This window comes from Aythya fuligula, chromosome 2 (genome assembly GCF_009819795.1).
Source record: "Aythya fuligula isolate bAytFul2 chromosome 2, bAytFul2.pri, whole genome shotgun sequence".
NCBI classification, from domain to species: Eukaryota; Metazoa; Chordata; class Aves; order Anseriformes; family Anatidae; genus Aythya; species Aythya fuligula.
The window spans coordinates 22,566,160-22,582,806 of NC_045560.1; the positions used below are offsets into that span (position 1 = coordinate 22,566,160).

At 39.5% G+C, this 16,647-nt stretch overlaps 2 protein-coding genes across 2 annotated transcripts; one reads left to right on the top strand and one right to left on the bottom strand.

Annotated features, from left to right (window-relative positions):
• Window positions 1–437: 437 nt before the first annotated feature.
• ACBD7 (acyl-CoA binding domain containing 7) lies at window positions 438–10,279 on the top strand. The gene is made up of 4 exons (XM_032181490.1): window positions 438–562; window positions 9,623–9,740; window positions 9,851–9,913; window positions 10,001–10,279. The coding sequence occupies exons 1-4, from the start codon at window positions 551–553 to the stop codon at window positions 10,072–10,074; spliced, it is 267 nt and encodes an 88-aa protein (XP_032037381.1). The 5' UTR covers window positions 438–550; the 3' UTR covers window positions 10,075–10,279.
• A 362-nt stretch (window positions 10,280–10,641) lies between these two features.
• On the bottom strand, window positions 10,642–15,157 carry OLAH (oleoyl-ACP hydrolase). The gene is made up of 6 exons (XM_032181492.1): window positions 15,028–15,157; window positions 13,561–13,699; window positions 12,854–12,953; window positions 11,750–11,919; window positions 11,014–11,096; window positions 10,642–10,775 (listed from the first exon to the last, which is right to left on the bottom strand). The coding sequence occupies exons 1-6, from the start codon at window positions 15,155–15,157 to the stop codon at window positions 10,642–10,644; spliced, it is 756 nt and encodes a 251-aa protein (XP_032037383.1).
• Between the last annotated feature and the right edge of the window lie 1,490 nt (window positions 15,158–16,647).

A 16,647-nucleotide genomic window follows, 5' to 3' on the forward strand; every position in this document is an offset into this window, starting at 1 on the left:
ATTTAGCAGAACAAAGAAAACCCAGTTTCTGTGGGATGCGGCCTGTCAGCAGTCAAGAGACATTTGGACAACGCCCTCCCAAATACCACAGTGGGCACCAGGTCCCCACAGGGCCGGTCACCAGGTCGGGCTGCAGAGGAGAGGATGCTAACAGTGATGGTGCTGGTGTGATTCAGATCAGGCTCGCATTCATTCACCCCGAGGAAATCCCTTTTTCAAACAAGTGCCTTGGAAACCCTGCTGCAGCTCTGCTCTTGGGCTGGCGGCCTGACCCTCCGGGGTACAGATGCGAGCTCAGCCTTCCCAAGGAGACGAGCGTGGGCACCCTCGTGGGCTCAGCACGCAGCAAATCGAGCCAATATCCCTTCACCAGCCCTGATGGCAGGCCAGCTCTCCCAGCACGGCCCCCAGATGAGGCCACTCGGTGCCCAGCCCCATCACGTGCGGCCCCTGCCGCCCCGCAGGGCGCTTCGGCAGAGCTGGGAGGCAGAAGCTCTGCGTCCCCGCAGGAGAAGGAGCGAGGCTGGTCCCTGGGCATCCCCACAGCACCATGACTCTCCAGGTAAGCAATTCTGCATCCCGGCCAGACAGAAGAGGAGCAAGAGGGATGCACCGTCCGTCCGTGCAATGCCTTGTCAGAGACAGACGTGTTTCTTCACCGTAAGGATTGCTGCTGCAAAATCAAGGTTACCTTGCAGCACGTAAGCCTCTGACGGTTAAACAGTGCATTGCTTTTTGCAAGTGGAGGTTGAGACACAGGCAGCTGATTTTGAACTGTTCCTGGCTCGTGTAATTTTGCGGAGGTAGGAGACACAAATGCTCTTAGTGTGTGCGAATTGTTTTCTTTGTGTGCACATCTGACTTTGCTGGGACTGGCTTGTGCACTGAGAGGTAGGTATGTTATTTAATTTTTAGGTGCTAGCTACTTACTTACTCAGAGCTATAGAAGAAAAAGGGAAACTTCTAACACTGAATCAGTGGTTTGTGTGCGTTTGGGAAACACGAATAACATTTAAGAGAGCACGCATTTTTTTCAGGTGTGTACATCTTTGGAGTGGTACATTTTGAGATGCATTTTGGTAGGAAAGCTTCTTCCTTCTGCTTTCACTCTGACTGCATTTAAATTGTTCCCGAGGAAATTATTTTAATTGCTGGCTTTTATCATTGTACTAAAGCATGAATACTTTCCTTGTCTTGCCCATGCGCTGATGGATTAGGCTGTAATTTCTTATTAGGCTTTCTGTTATCCCTTTCACTTTAAGATTTGCAAGCCCTTTTCATCCTGCTCTCATTATAATGTCCATCTCAGCTTGGTTTGTGTGTGTGTGTGTGGCAAAGAGTGAGCAACACAACGCTCTGACCTAGATGCAGGGAGTGTATTGTCAGTAGCTCAGCAATTTTCTCCTGAGCTGCAGTTATGTGGAATGGCACAGAGGTTTCATTGTGTTGCTTTACAGCTAAGAAGTAGAATCCTGCTTAAATGGCTAAGAGCTGCCAAATCCCAAACATAACGCCACCTTTGTGTAGTGATCATTGAAATTGTAGTTTGTTTTCTTCTGCCTTGAATTCACTCTATGAAATAAATATATTTAAAGAGATCTCTAAGTTTTGCAATCTGCTAAAATATTCTGCTGAAAATAAATTAATTTTTTTCTTTGCACAAAGGAAGTCTGTGATAGTAGTCAGATAAGTCATGCGTTTAGCTTTAATGCATGTGTGTATGTTTATGTCTGCATATATATATAAGTATATACAGACTTCTGCTTTTAATTTGAGGAATTAAAGGGGAATTTTATCATTGTACAATTAAAGGAAATTACAGGCTCTTCCTAAGTATGTTGTATAAGCAAGCAAATCCTAAGCAAAATCTGTGAGTCTGTGCACAATGATTGGATTGAGGGAGATGAAGAAAAAAACATTAAAATTTCATTTCTGTGCATTTCTTGCTGCTTAAGGTATGCATTTGCATATTTTTGAAACAGTAGCTTGTGATATTTCATATAGATCCAGTTAGAATAAAAGTATATAAAGGTAAGCTTATTAACTTTATTATTTTTTTCAGTTATCTTTTGTCTGTACAAGTCTAGTGTGCTTGTAGTTCATTCTTGTGAAGTTTAGATCAGAAAATGATTCAAGGCATTTGGAAGGTTTCCACTGATGTGAGTAGTCCTTATCTCTGTCCTGACAAGGACTCGTGCACAGCAGTGCTGACAATATGAAGATGCAGATAAAACTTATTTCATCTTCAATTAATTACGGCAGCTCAGTTGTGTTTTAATATTGATACCACTTCTTCATCTCAGTGCTAAGAGAGTGTGAATGCTGCTTTTGTTTGTACGTGCGTGGATAATATGAGGAGATGTCTGTGATGGTGTGAGAGTCACTGATACATGTAGTAAAATACATCACATCTACTGGTGTCGGGATGAAGAATGAAACACTTGTTTTAGTACAGAGTGGAACAGAATAGTTCAGCTAGAAGAGACTACAAAGAGCATTGAGTCCAACTGCCCGACCACTTCAGGGTGAAAAGTCAAAGTGTATTTGTGAGGGCGTTGTCCAAATGTCTCTTGACTGCTGACAGGCACAGGGCATCAACCACTTCGCTGGGAAGCCTCTTCCAGTGTTCGACCACCCTCATGGTGAAGGAATTTTTCCTTTTATCTAGTCTGAACCTCCCCTGGCACTGCTTTGTGCCATTCCCTCGTGTTTAATAAACTTTTATCTAGAAAAGCAATCTTAAAGGTGGTGGGCCATCAAATATGTTTTCCTAAGGAAACGTAGGTCCCTTTTATGCATCCATACTGACAGTGTGAGGGAAATGCTTTGTTCCTGGGCATGTCAGAGGTGCACAGTTCCAGTCTCTTCCTTAGTTCAGTGACACATAGGTTTCAGTAATGATTTTGTTTTCCCTTGCTGAGCCCATCTCCATGATACATGCCTATTGAAAGTGTTTCTGTCAGTCATATGCAGACGCGTGTTTGTCCACTGTTAGACTACAGACCCATTTTTCTTTGGTGAAAAATTAAGAACGGGCTTAACATCAGACCTTGCTGAGGCACTTCTGGTGGCAGTAGGAAATCCCAGTACAGTGACACTACAAAAGGAGAACAAGAAGAAAAGTATTGCAAATGAAGAAAAATAAAGTTTGCAAGAAGAAAGTGTTAATATTACAAATACTAGGAATTCCTCATAGGGAGATCTTTATTATATTGCTTACAAAAGGCACATGTGAATTATGGACTATGATTAACAACTAAAGCAATGTTCCCTTCTTTTCTTTTATGACCAAAGATCAGTTTCTTTTGATCCTCTAGGGTAAGCAAATGTTTGAATGATGTATGACTCAGAATGGTTTTGTTTGCACTGAAGCTGGAAACTATCAAAGCTGTCATTTCTGGAGAAAGAATCGATTTCTCTAATGAAATTTGAGAGTAGTATCTTCTTGTTGTATGGATTTTTCTTCCATGGCATCAAGAACAAGTAGATGTAGAAGATAAGAGAATTTTCCTGTTGACCTAACGACTTATCCGAGGGCAAGTACCACTGCAGCTGGTGCTGTAGGCTTTCTCAAGTGCAATGAAATTCCAATGTCAAAGTCAATGTCATGAAAAATGTTCATTCTTATTCAATTACATTCATAAAACGTTTTTACATTTAACAATTTCCTTTTAATGTCAGCAATCTAAAGGAGTTTTAGAAGAACAGAAATTAACTTGCACTTTGTGTCAACTACTAACACTGTTTCTCATGACCTATATATTGAGATATTTCACCACCATGAAGACAGCAAAACCATCCGTTCGTTCATGAATGTACATATCTGAAGTTCTTCCTGATAAGGACTGAATCCACATCCATATGAATGCCACTGTTGCCAATTTAAAACATTAAGCCAAACTGAAATTATTTTGTTTAGCTAAATATTTGTTGTTCACACCTGCCAGAAGGTAACAACTCTTGCTCCATTGCAAAATAAGCAATAGCTTATTACTTTAAGGCAATTTCAAAATGTTGTCTGGCAGTGAGGAGACAGTTTCAAACTATGGACTGCCACCATATACAGGTTAGAAGAAAACTCTCAGTGTTAATACATTTATTAAAAGGTTACTACATACTGTGAAGGCATAGGGCTTCCTGCATGCTCTTGTATACCTCTTAACCCTCATACAATCCCAAGAAGTGTTTGCTATAAAGTGTCCTCTCCTCCTAAGTTTCTTTCCTGTGGTTGGGATCTCTCCCATTAATGAATAAAAGATGATCAGGGAAAGAATAGAATAAATCCTTAGTTTTAGTTAGTTGGTAACAACTAGATGCTTTAATGATGCTTGATGTGCTGTTGGGGAAATGTTTTCCTTATTATTCTGTATAAATCATTACATTGCTACTTTTAAACAGGACCCTCCATAGACTCGCCAAGATGTGCTTGCTTATACCAGGTAGCCTAGTTGTAAGGTGCCACCAATGGGATTTCTACTTCGTCAGGCTTCAAAGGGGAACGGTCATTAAAGTATCAATCAAGCCCCAGAGCCCTAGTCAAGAGTTTCAAGAGTTTCTACAGACAAATCTGTGTGTGTACAAATGGAGCTTCTTTTGTGTCTTGAGTAGTTTCTCCCACATGCAGCTGCTGTCATCTGCCTGTACTCACCTTTTTGCCTTGTTCTGTAGCTGTTGTTATGACATCTGGGAGTCCCAATACAACTGGAACTGAGATAATTGTTACTGTCCTTGATCGACGAGAATCAAGGGTCCTTGCTGCCATATGGTGGTCAGGATGACGCTGTCATCTGCTTCTCTGCCACAGGAGTGAGACGATGTAAAGATCAAATGAGTGTAGATGCAGTTAAATGCTGTTGAAGCAAATAATGAAAAGCAAACTACCCTTCTGGGGTCCAGCCACCTTTTAGCCATTGCATTCTGACTCATTGTAGAAACCTATAAAGCACCAGGCCTGATGGTGTTTCCTACTGGATTCTTGCATTTGCCTCGCTGATTTTGAGCAGATTTTCTTTGCCTTTTCACTTTCTTCCTAAACTGACAAGTTGTAGAAAAGTTGTTCTTCACTGGACCTTGTTGCGTGCAGTCATTCAAAGGAGGAAAAAACCTGTGGAAGCTTTGGCTTTGTGAGTTTAGGTCCATTAGTCCAACTTAATGGATGGAATTGTCTTACATTAAAGGACGTGTAAGAACAATTTATCTTCCCATTTGTTCTTAGGGAATTGATCACTGGAGCAATACTTCACACAGAATCACGGAATTTCTAGGTTGGAAGAGACCTCAAGATCATTGAGTCCAACCTCTGACCTAACGCTAACAGTCCCCACTAAACCATATCCCTAAGCTCTACATCTAAACGTCTTTTAAAGACCTCCAGGGATGGTGACTCTACCACTTCCCTGGGCAGGCTGTTCCAGTGTCTAACAACCCTTTCAGTAAAGAAGTTCTTCCTAACATCTAACCTAAAACTCCCCCTGGTGAAGGGGAGTTTTCCTTTGACAAGGAAGTCAACGTTACCACTTCTCAGAGTGAGCTTGCAAAACTCTGTTCCCAGCTATTACTTATTTCTAATGGCAAGCAAGTTGTTGGCTTTGTTTTGTTTTGTTTTGCTTTGTTTTGTTTTTCATACAGATACAGAATCGTTTATGTTGGAAAAGACCTCTAAGATTAAAATGTTCCAACCATTAACCTAGCACTGCCAAGTCTACCTCTGAAGCGTGTCCCCAAGCACCACGTTGCATACCATTTTGAATACCTCCAGGGACTGTGACTCACGTACTTCCCTGGGCAGCCTGGTGATCACTAGTGACCAGCCTCCAACTGGATTTCACTCCATTCACTACAGTTTTTTGGGCCCGGCCACGCAGCCAGATTTTCACCCAGCGAAGTGTAGGCCCATCCAAACCATGAGCAATCAGTCTCTCCAGAAGAATGCTGTGGGAAACTGTGTCAAAAGCCTCTCTGAAGTCAAGGAAGACAACATTCACAGTCTTTCCCTCATCCACTATGTGGGCCACCTTGTCGTAGAAGGAGATCAGATTTGTCAAGCAGAGTGTGGCTTTTGTGAACCCGTGCTGTCTGGGACTGATCACCGGGTTATCCTGTAGGTGCTACGTGATGGCACTCAATCTGCTTCATGAGCTTCCCCTGCACCAAGGTCAGACTGACAGGCCTGTAGTTCCCTGGTTCCACCTTCTAGCCCTTCTTGTAGGTGGGTGTCATGTTTGCTAGCCACCAGTTGACTGGGACCTCCCTGATAGCCAGGACTGCTGATAAATGATGGAAAGTGGCTAGGATCTCACTTACACCAGCTCCTTCATTACCCTTGGTTGGATCCTATCTGGCTTTATAGATTTGTGTACCTCTAAGTGGTGTAGCAAGTCACTAATCATTTCCTCTTGGTTTATGAGGGCTTCATTCTGCTCCCCATCCCTATCTACCAGCTCAGGGCAGGGTATCCAGAGAGAGCTAGTCTTGCTACTAAAGACTGAGGCAAGGAAGGCATTAAGTACCTCAGCCTGTTCTTCATCTCTTGTCACTGTGCTTACCCCCACATTCAATAAAGAATGGAGATTCTCCTTAGTCCTCCTTTTCTTGTTTATATATTTCATACAGTTCACAGATTGTTCAAGACAGTCTTGTTCTAAGTACCACATAGATAATCTCTCATCTCTAATCTGCCCAGAAGCGATATAAGTTCTGTTCTTAAAAATGGCGACACAGCCCCCAGTGGTGACGCTATAGTCGCTAGCTGGGTAGGTGGGGAAAAAGCAGCTCTGTTCTAACAGAGGATTGCCTTCCAGATATAACAAACCTCCTTTGCCAAGGAATTCTTGCTTTTCTTTTAAATTTAAGACCTTGACTCGCTAAGAACTCTCTCTATGCCAAAGGAAGGAAGAAAACACACTGGCAAACTGTAGATGTAAGCAGGCCTCAAGATCTAAATTCACAGAGTGTTGTTCTTAAAAGAATTCTGCTTTCTCCTTGTTGATTTCAAATAGCAATTGATAGTTTTACAAAAATTAGAAATTTCTCCAAATGTTGTGGCCGGGAACGTTACCCACTAGACAAACTGAATTTTCATAATAACAATAATGATAGGATAGTGGCCAGGTGTCTGTGTAAGATCACTGTGATCAGTGCCCCCAGCTACCTGTTCTTAACCTCTTTCACCTGCTGCTGGTGCCTTAAAGCAGCCAGCCACCAGCTGATGTGCCATTAAATCAATGAATGTATAGTTTGTGACTCCATGAAGGGGCCTTTCTTTGAGGAAATATGCTTGAGCATCAGTCAGTAATTAAATTCTTTTCTTTCTTTAGTTATTTTAAAACAGAAATGCCCGTCTTGTGCTTTCACTCTTAAAATAAAGAATGCTATAATGAGCGCAGGTCTTGCTTATTTTATTTCCTTCACCTGCTCCACCCAGCACAGTCATTTGCCAAGCAGAACAGCATCAATTAAGACAAATACAGGATAGGTTTTCTTACTTAGAACAAAACCAAAAAACCCTCTCCTCTAACTAGAGGAAAAAATAAGTAGCCTAAAGGAGCATGGTACAGTCAGCTGAGATACCACCAGGGTCTTGGGTATTTAAACAAAACTTCAGAATCACCTTGAAACAATTGTTGGATACAGAGCTGATTTTTTACACGTACTGTAGGCTGCTTTTAAATATATATGTAATAGTATATTCTAAGTGATATACCGTGCTTCTGCAAAGGCACATCCAACTCAGAAGATACAATAGTTACTGAAAGCAGCATATAGCATCTTTTTTACACCATAGTACATGTGACAGTACTATGTAGGAGTTTACTGCACTATAGCAGTGGCAGTAAACTGGCAGTTCAGTAGTTGCTGTGCAAAAATCTTGCTATCTGACATATCCTGGGCATGAAACAGACTACAAACTCTATGCTAATTCTAATTTGAGACTTAGGTTATAGACAGAATAGCAGCTATAGCCTTGGGTTAATGTGAGTGTGAGACACAAGAAGATGAAAGGGGTATTTCAGCCTTAAATTTATGCTTCACTTGGTGCTCTACAGTGTTTGAGAGCTGGGTATGGAAGGCTGTCCTGGCAGTAGCACTGCTTCAGTCTCCATGAGGTATGGGTGCGCTGACAGCTGGTTAGCTACTGCACTTTCATCAGAGAGGTGAAAATGAAGGAGGAAGTGTGCAGTACCTCTCAGAGGTACTGGCTCCACAGGGGAGCTCCTTCATTAGAGCCAACACAATGCCATGAGGCCAAAAGGATTTGGAGATCACTGCTGTGCTGTAAAGTTCAGTGACTGTTTTCATGCTCCCACCACGAATGCGACGGACATACACAGCTTTCATTGCACACATTACTTACATGAATGTATCCGTGTGGTGGTTTTACTCGGGTGGGCAGCCAAGCTCCACCACAACCGCTCTCTTACTCCCCCTCCTCAAAGGGAAAGAGGGGGAAAATATGATGAAAAGGGCTCAGGGGTTGAGATAAGGACAGGGAGAGCGCTCAACAGTTATCGTGGCGGGCAAAACAGACTCAGAGTAGGGAGATCAGAGAAATTTATTGCCTATTACTAACAAGCTAGAGCAGTGAGAAACTAAAAACACAAACTAAAACACCTTACCCTCCCATTCACCCTCTTCTACCTCCTTCCCCCCAGCAGCGCAGGGGAATGGGAAATTGGGGCTGCGGTCAGTCCCTGGCGCTTCATCTCTGCCGCTCCTTCACGGTCACTCTCTGCACCTGCTCCACAGGGGGGTTCCAGTTCCCTCAGCCGCTCCTCACAGGCCTTGTGCTCCAGGCCCTTCACCAGCTTTGTAGCCCTTCTCTCCTTGTGCTCCAGGCCCTCGATGTCCTTGTCTTCTCGTAGCAAAGGGCCCAAAGCTGAACGCAGCACTTGAGGTGTGGCCTCACCACAACAGAGCACAGAGGGACAGACAATCACCTCCCTGGTCCTGCTGGCTGCACTATTCCTGGTACAAGCCAGGATGTTGTTGGCCTTCTTGGCCACCTGGGCACACTGCTGGCTCATGTCCAGGTGAGCATCAGCCAGCACCCCCAGATCCTTTTCCTCTGCACAGCTTTCCAGACACTCTCCCCAGGCCTGTAGCACTGCATGGGATTGTTGTGGCCAAAGTGCAGGACCCGGCACTGAGCCATGTTGAACCTCATCCCCTTGGCCTCCACCCATCCAGTCCAGGTCCCTCTGCAGGGCCTTCCTGCCCTCCAGCAGATCGACACTTCCCCCCAGCTTGGTGCTTGCAAACATACTGAGGGAAGCCACCCCTGCAGCCCTCCACTACTAAAACCTTGCCATGTAAACCCACTACAATCCGTGACCATTCTGACACTAGACAATCTGTAATGGTTCCAAGTGGTTAGATAGAAAACTGTTGGAAAAAAGAGGTTTACTCATTTTAGCTATGCTGATCCTATTAAATAAGTAGGCCAAGTTCACCTTCTAATAATTTACAGCTTTATTAAACTTCTTTTGTGGAGAAAATACATAGACTTACTACTAAAACTATGTGAGTAATAGAGCCTATCTATTGAACTACCGTGCACGTTAAAATTAATGTTTCAAGCACACCTCTTGAGAGGCAAACTAACACTTTCTTTTTCTTGCATCAGGCTGACTTTGATGAGGCTGCAGAAGAAGTAAAAAAATTAAAAACAAGACCAACAGATGAAGAACTGAAGGAACTGTATGGATTCTACAAACAGGCTACAGTTGGAGATATTAATATTGGTATTCCTGTTACTATATATAACAGCAAATTTACACCCATACCTTGCAATCAAGCAAATGTTATATAAACCTGCATGATAATCAATAAAGGTATGCATTTATTTTGGCAGAGTGCCCAGGAATGCTAGATTTGAAAGGCAAAGCCAAATGGGAGGCATGGAACCTGAAAAAAGGTGTTAAAGCAATTAAATTTACCACACGTAATCACTTAAATAGAACTGCAAATACAAGCCAATAATTACTCCTACTTTCCTTTGCAGGTATATCAAAGGAGGATGCCATGAATGCTTATATTTCTAAAGCAAAAGCAATGGTAGAAAAATATGGGATTTAGAATACTCAGAGTAATTCCCACTACTAACTCACTCTTCAGTAGCTAATGAACTAACTCTGCTGAGAAAAATAACTGTAGTAGTCTGACAGTAAAATCTTTTAAGTGTGAACCATTGCACGGTAAAGGGTGTTTACACATATACTGTATTTTTGGACTACATCTTCTTCTAAATAAATTTGAACCTATTAAATAGATATTTCTTTAAGAATTGTGGATTTTTGTGAATGTTAAATTACATTCAGCATTTTTACAGAAGCATACAGAGAAGCTCTAAAAGTAAAACAACAACTGTCTTTTTTAGCAAATGATGTTATTGAATACAGTGAAGGGTTTGTGCATGTGTGAGATGAAAAGAAGGAAAAGATGAAAAGTTTTTACTTTTAAGACATGAAGACAATGTTTATTTTTGTAACAGAACAACTTCTTTTAAATGATTACAATAAAAATGTTCTGGAGGAACAGTTACTTTTAGGCATAACTGAATGCAATTTAACAGAAAGAATGACTTAATTATTAAGTTCTGTGGAGTTATCTTACCCCTTCTATTATTAAAATGGAGGGAAATACTCATATGTCAGAATTTTCTATACATTTAGTTATGTATTTTATCAAGAAAGTTTCATTAGAAGGCTCCAGTAGATAAAAGTGATTTCCAGGAAGACTGTGAACGGAAGTATCTCCACTGGTTACTGCAAGCCAGGCTGAAAAAGATTTAAAATATAAAAGAAATGTAAACTATTGTGGTCATTTTACATAAGTATTTCAAATTTATTATTTAATTATTTTAAATCACATATCAACTGTTTTTCTCCGCATTTCTGTATATTTCTGTTTCATTTAAGAAGGTGGTAAAAGATTCAGAAGAACTCCATTCATTTAATGATTTGTTTTATCAAGAAAATGCCTAAGTATAAGAGGAAAGCCATTTAAGTAAAGTACCTTCTGAACCATGTTCTTTTTCATCAGACCCGTTAAAGCAGGTGACATCACAAGACAAGTATTTCTTTCTTATATCACGCCAACTGTGAACACAAAAATGTTATACAATTTTCCATAGGATAACTATGTTTGGGTTTTGCCTCCACATATAAAAAAGCTTTTTCTTTCTACTCAAAAACACAACAGAAAATTTATAACATAACAGACATACTATAGATTAAATTGCACAGAACATCAGGAAAAGGACTTTCTGTATCTGTAAGAGTCTTAGCTCCTTACCTTACTGCACTTATGTCTCAAGTTTTCAAGAAAATATGACCTAGCAGTTAGGAAAAAAAAAAGAAATTCAACCTGCATTAAAAATTCTCACTGATAATAAACAATTATGTTGTCTGCTTATATCCAAGTTCTGATGTTTCAGACCCTTAGCAATGTCAGGTTGCAAGGGCCAAAATGGGTCCTTCTCTTTGCCAGGATGAGAAACCTTAACCACTCAGCTACATAAGCTGTTGTATAAGATCCACTGGAGACAGAAGTGGTATGAACACTAAAATATAAATAGAAAAACACATAAAGGAGGAAACTATGTTTACTGTTTATTTATTTATTTATTTTATATAACTAATCTAATTCAAAATCTAGAACAAATTTCAGAGACAGAAAAAAGAAAACCTGAAGTGACCAGACATAAGTACAGCTTTAAAATATAAATGTAATTCAAAATTATAAAACTTACGGATATGTGTGAAGAACTTTCTGATCTTCTTTTAAAATACATAACAAATGTTTGTTGATTTGTTCATTTTCCAGAAACTCAGGAGGAGTTCCTCCTAACATGTCTAAATATTCAAGCATGCAACTATCTTCTATTTCACGGAATTTGGTCATCAGAAAAAAATATTCACTCTGTCAGACAAAACGATTGGGTGACATATAAAATATACACCATATTAAATAATACTGAATAATACACCCTAACATACACCACATTAAATGATATTTTCACTAATAATTGCTTTAGTAAAAAAAGTATGAAGATTCTCTATTACCAATACACAATGGCTGATTAGCTTAACATTTGCAGGTATAGGGTAGGGTTAGTAGACTGGTTTTTAACTGATTATAACTGAGACAAACACTGTTTTGAGACTTCCAGACACATTTAATGTGTTTTTGTCCAAAGTTTGAATCTCACTATTGAAAGAAAATTAATAAAACATATAATGGAAAGAAAAACCTTGCAGTAGAGACAATGCCAACTAATGTAGGACTGAAGAGACCCACAGATTAGGGAAATTTTCAGGAATCATAATGTCTTCCATGAAGTACTAGCTCAATGAACAACATTGGTAAGAAACACCATGAACAGAAGAATGGAAAGAGCAAATGATGACTGAGGACAAGAGGGCTAGGAAAAAGCCAGCTCATTTGTTTTACTGAGAAAGACTAACAGAATCACCAGAAACTCAGAAGCAGAGGGAACTGAGAACAGATTACAAAGGCAACAGAGAATGAGGAGGGAAAGAAATACCTGGTCAAATGTACCGAGGGCTGGTGCAGGAGATTTATAAAATGCTAGAGTAAGACAGTTGTTTCATATGTTACAGAGCAGGAAGTGTCACTTTATGTTTTGTTTTCATTGCTTTTTTAAGCCAAAGACCAGAGTAAATAATAGCATTCAGAAAAAATAGCATTAGCTCAAGGAGACTATTCTCCCTAGGCTAAGGATAGCCACAGTAAATACTCTGCAATGTGAAATTCACAAGTGTTTTACTCATGCCATCTAATACACTGTTTTTTGTTTTGTTTTGTTGTTGTTGTTAATGAATTTATAACTTACATGTAGGCCATATGCCCCTGAGAAAAACAGATGGACCGGCTCTAGTCCATACTCCTCTTTCAAGTGTACTGCAACTGCATAACTAACATAAGATCCAAAACTGCAGCAAAAAGAGAAGTTAAAACAACATAATAAAAATTAAGTAAAAACTGGAAAGCGTGAATATAATTTGAATTTTAGTGCTAACTGGCTACCTTGAGCATTTATTGAAACTGTAACTCTAGTGGATTTTATGGTTCTATATAAATGACATATAGTGATTTAGCTAACTCACAAAAAGTACCTTCCAACACAGACTAATTTTACAAATGAGACCTTTTTTGCCCCCATTTGTTCTAGTAGTTTCCTGAATCCCAGCAAGGACAGTTATTTTGAATACTTGGGACTAAGTGATCTTCAAAATCTACACATTTGTTCACCCTATATGCTCACTTTAGAGTAAGCACTGACACAAATATTACCAATAAACAATTATAATTTATCAGTGTAAAAATAAATCACAGCACTGCCATTTTTAGAAGACATTGTGCCTGAAGTAATCAAAATATAAATAACCAGAGTCTTTGAGATTAGCAGCATGGTTTAGCATGGCTTGACAAAAGACCTTTGCAGAAGTGTATCTGCCTAGGGTTTTTGCAAACAAAGACAAGTCACTATCTACTCCTACAGTTCCTTCACCAGGGTATCTAAAACGTATACATCTTTACCTGTGACCAAAAAATGCAAATGGTTTTTCTTGCAGATCTTTTAACAAAGTACTTGTAATTTCATTAACTACTTCTGCCATGTCTTCTGGAAAAGGCTCCTTATCACGACATTCTCTTCCAGCAAGCCTTATAACAGACACTACAGAAGAGATGGAGGAAGGGAGGGAAAAGAATTACAGTCATTTCAAGAAAAAACAGTAACATCATTTTTACTAAATTTTCTAATCTATTCTGCAGAGTATACAGATTATTTAAATTAATCCTTTTTGTAGTTGATACAGTGTATTTGCTATTGCTACTGCTATATTTTAATCCTGTGATTCAAGACAGATCAGGTTTCGTTCCTTAACTGAAAAGTGTTGCCTCTCCCACTGATCAAATTTATAAATGCCTTAAGTCAGAAATCCACTTAAAATGATAACAAGGTCATGATCTCAGCTGAGGTTTTGAAACAATTTTATTGCTGTAGGCATTAATAAAAATAACGATTTCAATAAAACCAACTCTGAGGGTTGTGTAAAAAATATCATTTTAAGGGCAACATTAGAATGTTAACAAACTGTATTAGGATCATACAGTTCCCATTTTCCTCTTTGAAGGCTCTTCAGTGCTGCACACAGTAAAATGCAGAATTGTATAAACTGATGGGATTTAATAGCTATACAAAAAGGCATATCTTATCTTTTTACACCCCTTTCAAAATCAGGAGTTTTTCCTCTCAGAGTTTAGAGAAAATAAGTAACCAATAGATCAGTAAAAATGGTGATTTTCTGAGATTTCCTTGACATTGAACACACTGCTAAACTAGCATGGACATAACAGGTGAAACGTATTTTACAAGAGACAGAATAAGCCACCACATAATACCACAGACAGTAGTACAAAAATGTTCATGTCTTTTTTACTTTATTTCAGCACAATTAAAGCATCTGAAGGAGCGTGCTGCTCCCTGACTTTATTCCTCTGGCTCTGCAGTCATTCCTAGGCTATCTTCTTAGTAATGTTGTTAGAAGTATTTCTATCCACACAAAAATGCTTGATAAACTGAATTTCATTCTGTGCAGCCTCTCAACATTAAAAAACAATTCTTATGACTTCACTGTTCTTACATAAGGATATAAGGCACTGCTGATGTGTTTGGAATATGCAGTAGCATATTTTTACTGCATTGCCCTTTCTTGAATCAAACCAGCAGTTTCCAAGGCAGACAAGCATACTATAGTCCTGTGAAATTTATCTCTGAGGATGTCGCTTTTTAACTTAATTAAATATACTTTGATCCAAAGTGGTACAGAAGCTTAGTACACCCAGCATCCCAATGGAAATGTGGAATCCTAGTAGACTTCCTTTCTGAATATAATATCCACTGGAGAAAGACTGCACAGCTGTCAAGAGCATTATATTCTGCAACTGTGTATTTCAGAGACCCCAGCTTTCTTAAAGTCTTTAACTACACAAATGACCAACCTTCAATTGTGCTGCTGAAGAGTTCGCACCATCGATCAAAGAACGAACATTTACCTCCAGACCAGGGAAAGCAAATCAGCCTACAGAGAGCATTTGGCCTTTTGTGTGGACGGGAGATCAACTTATTCATTCCTAGGAGAAAAACAAACAAACAAAACAAACAAAACAACAACAACAACAAACGAAACAAGAAAACATCATATTACTCTAGAACAAGACTCTTCAGGTACAGGAAAATTAAAATGAATGAAGTAAGATTTAAAACAATGGGTTAATATTTTCTGTCATTAGAACTGCTTGTGCTATGGCAATAGACAAACAGTTATGAGATAATCTTCATGCGACTGTGGAAACCAGGTTCTGCTTTTATAAATGGTGATGGAATAGCATTGGGCAACATCTTTTGCAATATTTTCTTCTATTTGAGTCACTGATGACAAAGAACAAGCAGCAAAAGATATCAATCTGGGTTTTCAAGGTGACCCTTTAAAAACACGGGCTTTAAGAGCATACCCAAACAGAAGAGGTAGAAAACATAAAGACCACCTGGTTCGGTATTCTGTCTCTGACAGCAGTAAAAATGGATGTCCAGGGAATAGCTGGATGCAGTTTCTTCATATATGGGAAACATCTATGAATTTCTCTTCCATGCATTTATCCACTCTCCCCTTAGGTGTGGTTAACATCCACAACATCCTCTTGCAATGATCTACTACTACCCTCTGCATGAGTAAGGAGCTACTTTTCTGTATTGAACAGGACTCCTACAACTGAGTTTGATGCCCTCAGAGTAGTAAAGAAAGTGAATGGTGCATCTCTCAGCATTTGCTTCTAAGTATATTTGAGATCTTCTGTCATGTTCCAGTTCTTTTGTCAGTTATTTTTCTTGAATGAAAAGGCTTGGTTTACTTGGGTTTTCTTCGTATGGCAGTGCTTCCATACTCATGACCATGATCCTTACCCTTCTCTGGCGTCTGATTTTGTTGTATCCTTTTTGAGATGGTGTAGGTACCAGAACCACGTTCAGTTTTATCACAGCAGCTTTAGTGCTTTTGTTGCCTGACAGACAGAAGTGACAGCTGAAGCAAGGCTTATAACTACTTCTCCCTTCATACTGAGAAGAAAAATAGTATCAAATATGCCAACTGCATTGTCATTAGCACCAGACACTGTCTTCACTATCAGAAAAGGGATTCTCAACCTTTCCTTTCCTTTCCTTTCCTTTCCTTTCCTTTCCTTTCCTTTCCTTTCCTTTCCTTTCCTTTCCTTTCCTTTCCTTTCCTTTCCTTTCCTTTCCTTTCCTTTCCTTTCCTTTCCTTTCCTTTCCTTTCCTTTCCTTTCCTTTCCTTTCCTTTCCTTCATTGCTGATTAGATTTGCTGACATGAGCACTCAGGTGACAACCTACTACTTACCATGTACCAGGCTGTGTTCTGTCAAAAAACCACCACGAACAACACAAAAACCTAGTAAAAGTAAATTACTTGGAAGCAATAGAGAAACAGAATAATAAAAAAAAACCTGCAACCATTAAAATAAAATCACGTGTTCCTGTGAAAAAAACTGGAGAACTAGTATTTACTAGATAAAAATAAGCAGAAAAAATAACAAAATACATTTCA